Source organism: Neophocaena asiaeorientalis, unplaced genomic scaffold (genome assembly GCF_003031525.2).
Source record: "Neophocaena asiaeorientalis asiaeorientalis breed wild unplaced genomic scaffold, Neophocaena_asiaeorientalis_V1.1 scaffold308, whole genome shotgun sequence".
Taxonomy (NCBI): Eukaryota; Metazoa; Chordata; class Mammalia; order Artiodactyla; family Phocoenidae; genus Neophocaena; species Neophocaena asiaeorientalis.
This window is the reverse complement of record NW_020172768.1, coordinates 1,215,644-1,220,224: the sequence shown is the minus strand read 5'-3', so window position 1 is coordinate 1,220,224 and position 4,581 is coordinate 1,215,644. Positions and strand designations below refer to the sequence as shown.

General features: G+C 41.2%; 1 protein-coding gene across 1 annotated transcript; it reads right to left on the bottom strand.

Annotated features, from left to right (window-relative positions):
- Positions 1-902: 902 nt before the first annotated feature.
- Positions 903-3,135, bottom strand: LOC112396836 (olfactory receptor 143-like). The gene is given in 4 exon segments (XM_024740761.1): positions 903-1,148; positions 1,150-1,593; positions 1,595-1,866; positions 3,108-3,135. Coding segments are annotated over 4 exon segments (990 nt in total).
- Positions 3,136-4,581: the final 1,446 nt, after the last annotated feature.

The window sequence follows — 4,581 nt, the reverse complement described above, 5'->3', positions numbered from 1 at the left end:
AAAAAGAATGGCATTTCCTTCTATTGTATCAAACCAGACTCTTCACCGTTTTGAAGATTTATGGCCACGAATTTTAAGAAAACTCATTTTCTGAAAAAAAGGAAGTTTTTACTAACAAAAACTTTTAGTTTGCTTTAGAGAAAACATCTGTATCAAACAAGTTCAAACTATTAATTTCATGAATATTTATTTTACCAGATTCTAGTCTAACCGTATAGGAGAAAGGAGTAAACACTAGGTGGTCAAATTCTATTTGATTAGGCAGAGATGTAAACAAAATTATGGACATGTACATTACATATTATGTACATATCTGATACATGTATATATACATATACATCATACCCCTGATGCTATTACAACGAGTAAGACTAAATCGATTTAAAGTAACTAGGTTCATTTCTCTCAGTTCCTAATTGGTATTAACACATTCCATACTTAGAAGCTAACACTTGTGATCCCTGTTAACTAAGCATAAATATCTCATAGATACTACTGAAGCTTTGCTGAGTATGGAAATGCAGTACTAAAGAAACCATGCCTAAAAGAGCACTGAAATTCTAGAAAATTTATAACTTACACAGAAGGAACTCCTCAAATGGTTAAAAAAACAGAAAGGGCTACATTAACATTGTTTTTAGGGAAAACAAAGAGGGGTGGCTGCATCAGACCACATTCATGCTGATGTATGAGAAGTACATGGAAAGAGGCAAAGTGGGAGGTGGTGCGAAAAGGAGCAGGAGTCAAGCTGAGTCTCTGGAGCCCACTGTTAAGAATAAAGCTCATTCAGTGAGTAAGCATGGAACCGAGGACAATCATGAGACTCAATAATACCTGCATGTTTAAATGGCATGATTAGACAGAAAAAAGGATCTAAGGCAAAAACCTTGTTCTGAAGAAAATTACGGGAAAACACATTCACACACACACACACCCGACAACCCAGCAATACTGGTTCTGCTTAGTTCGCAACTCTTTAGGGTTTTCTTCAGAGCAAGTCTGACATCCTTGTTCCTTAGACTATAGATGAGGAGGTTCAACATGGGGACTACATTGGTATAAAATACTAAGAAGAACTTCCCCTGGCCCACAGAACCATCAGAAAAGGTCTTGAGATGTGTAAACAACCCAGAACCATAGAAGAGGGCAAACAGTTATTATGTGGGAGCCACAAGTACTGAGGGCTTTGGACCAACCCTGAGCTGATGAGATGTGGAGGATACTGGAGACGATCAAAGCATAAGAAACAAAAATAATGAAGCTACATATTATTACAACTGTGCTCACAATAATGGAATCCACCAGCTCACTGGCATCAGTGCTGCTGCAGGACAGCTGGAGGAGGGGGAAGATGTCACACATGTAATGGTTGTTGATGCTGGAATCACAAAAGGATAATCTGACCATGTGCCCTGTGTGGACCATGGCACCGGCAAACACCATTACATATGAACCAAACATCAGCAAAGAAGAGACCTGAGGGGACATGGTGACTGTGTACAAAAGGGGCTTACAGATGGACACACAGCGATCATAGGCCATGGCTGTCAACACATAGCATTCAGAATGGACAAAGAAACAGAAAAGAAAAACCCAACAGAGTCATGCACCCCGCAAAGGAGATGATGTTCTCTGACACAAAGCTCATCAGCAGTTTAGGCGTAATGACCAAGGAGTGGTAGAGATCCATGAAGGACAGGTTGAAGACCAAAAAATACATGGGAGTGTGAAGATGAAAGTTCAGGCATATCTGATGAATTAAGCTCAAATTCCCTACCACAGTGACCATACAGTTCAATAAGAAGAGGAAGAAGAGGGGTATCTGGAGTTGACTTTGGTCTGTAAGTCCTACCAGGATGAACTGAGCCATTTTCCACAGACATTATCGGCAGGGGTGTGATCTGTGAGGAAATGAGAAAACAATGTCACATCAAGAAGAGACTGAAATCCTTTCTTTCTAGACCGAGGACTTGTTCCATGGGGGCTCAAGGGTGACTGCTGGGACAGCACTCTAGAAGAGCCAGAGTGACAACTCCGTATCTTTCAACTTTCTTCTCTCATCTGTCCTTCCCTTCCATGTTTTCAAATCTCAGCTGCAACTCCTCACCTCCCTTGGGCTGACACGATCCAGGATAAAGTCTTTCAGCAGGGGTCCAAAGTGGTGTCCACATCTGAGAGCTAAGGAAAAATATCTTGAAGAGATGAGTAGGCTGGCCAAGGCCATACAGCAAGAGAGGAAAGGAGTCCAGAGTGGTACCCGGGACTCCTTGCTATGGAAATTCCTGAAGCTTGGGACAGTGAGGTCACTGTGATCCCCACTGTGCCCACTGCTCAACCTATTCTCTTCCTCCTACCTTTCAGAAACTCAGCACCAGGCTTAGCAAAAGTACTGAGAGTGTCCCCTGCGATCCTGCATTCCTCCCACCCATTCCCTTTATCCAATCTTACCTCAAAATCACAATGGATTGTTTAAGAAGGGCAGGTGACCTCCCACATCTCTCCACTGCTGTAGCAGTGGGAATGAAAACATCAGAACAGAGAAGACTCGCCACCCAACTTCCTTCAACCTGGAGACTTCACTACTACCAGGCCTTATGTGCTCTTTTCCCTTCATTGGCGGGAAGGAGACAGAGGTTTTGACAAAGGAGGAGACAACATCCCTTCTGTCTGTAGATTCACATATGTCTTCAGGGCAAGGCAAATGCATCAGCTTTATGTCTCCAAACCATCAGCGGGCTAATAGTGTGAACGCATCTTGTTCTCTGTGGATCTCAGCAACTTGTTTGGAAGCTTGGAAAATGAGCCTCATTTAGGATCACAGTTTGATCAGGCTCCTTAGGGAAGAAATTACTGAGCCTGTGTTTACATCTTTTGTTAGTAAGTTGATATTGGTACATTTGGGACTCAATGTTCTTCTCCAACTATCAGTTCACATTAAGAATTTATTGATATGTAATAAATTATCATAAACTTAGTGGCTTAAAAGAACACCCACTTATTAGTCATAGTTCTGTAAATTAGAAGTCTGGTATGGAATCACGTGGCTGGATTCTCTGCCCAGGCCGAAATCAGGGTGTAGGCAGGGCTGCATTCCCTTCTGGAGGCTCTGGGGGAAGAATCTGTTTCCAAACTCATTCAGGTTGTCGGAAGAACTCAGTTCCTGTAGTCGTAGAACTGAGAGCTCCATTCCCTTGCTGGCTGTCAGCTGGGGGTCACTCTCAGCTTCTAGAGGTTGCCTGCATTCCTCATTATGTGGCCCTCTTGTCTTCAACCTGGCGGTAAATGGAGAATCCTTGCTGTGCTTTGAATCTCTCCAACTTCCCCTTCTGCCACTAGCTTGAGAAAAACTCTCTTGTTTTCATATGCTCATGTGATTACATTAGGCCTGCCCTGATAATCTCCCTAATTTAAGGTCAACTGTACCATATAACATGCATTATCCCTAAAGTGATATATCATTATATATATGGTTCCTTCCACATTCAAATAAGAGGGGATTATACAAGAGGAAAAGACATTGGGGGGCGGGTCATGTTTCAGAATTTTGCCTGCCATATCTATCTTCTCTGGAAATCTATTCTTCACACATTTTATATGGAATTACTTGTGAAAATGCTGTATTCCCTTGTTTGGCTTCTCTCTCAACACAGATGCAAATTCCTCAGAAAGAGCCTTCTAGGGTCTGCTCCCCAAATTTGGCGTCCACAGCCTCTTCTCCCGTGTGTCTACTTCTTGAATTTTACTCTCTAGTAGTACTTCTCACGCATTTTGATGATTTCTTGGCTTCATGCCATTTCATCTGCCTGAAATGCCTTCTCCCTTGTTCGCATTGGATACCACTTATTCATTCTCCGAGACTTGTTCTGTCATCATTTCTGATAGAACATCTATTCTGACCTCTTCTCCTGTCTCTACTCCCGGAACCTAAAGTGCCTTCTCTGTGTGCTGCTGAAGCATCTCCTGCATTTATCTTCTCCCATTTACATACAGTGAGTTTACATGCGGACCTTCATTTAAACTGTAAACTCCTAGAGGGCAGGAAGTCAATCTTATTTATTTTTATTCATGCTGCTATTAACAGGTCTTTCTTTCTATTTTTTCTTTTTTTTTGTTTTGATCTTTATATTTCTAAATAACATGCGGTTGTTTCTTGATTTTTCACTATTATGTCTTGTCAATCGACTTTAAGTCTGGGAAACGAAATCTAGCCAATTTTCACCTTCTACCACTGCAAACATACTTCCTAATGTCTTCATCTTCCCAGTACAGCTAATTTTTAAAGTTCCATTAATATTCAGTGTTTACATGATTATGAGGATGTAAATGCTTTGCACAACTAAGGAGTAAAATATGCTGATTACTTTTCCTTCACAAGCCTGTTTTCTCTAGAGTAAATAATGGTCTCGGTGGATTTAAGCTGCAAGGTACTCTGAATACAAAAAGGAATAAGATGCAGATCCTGCCCCTTGGTTCTCTCATTCTAATTAGAGAAGCAACAAAAGAAAGTGAGAACTGCACAATTTATAGATATCTGGCTCTAGCTACAATACTAAACTCTTTAATTAACTTATCCTTTATAAT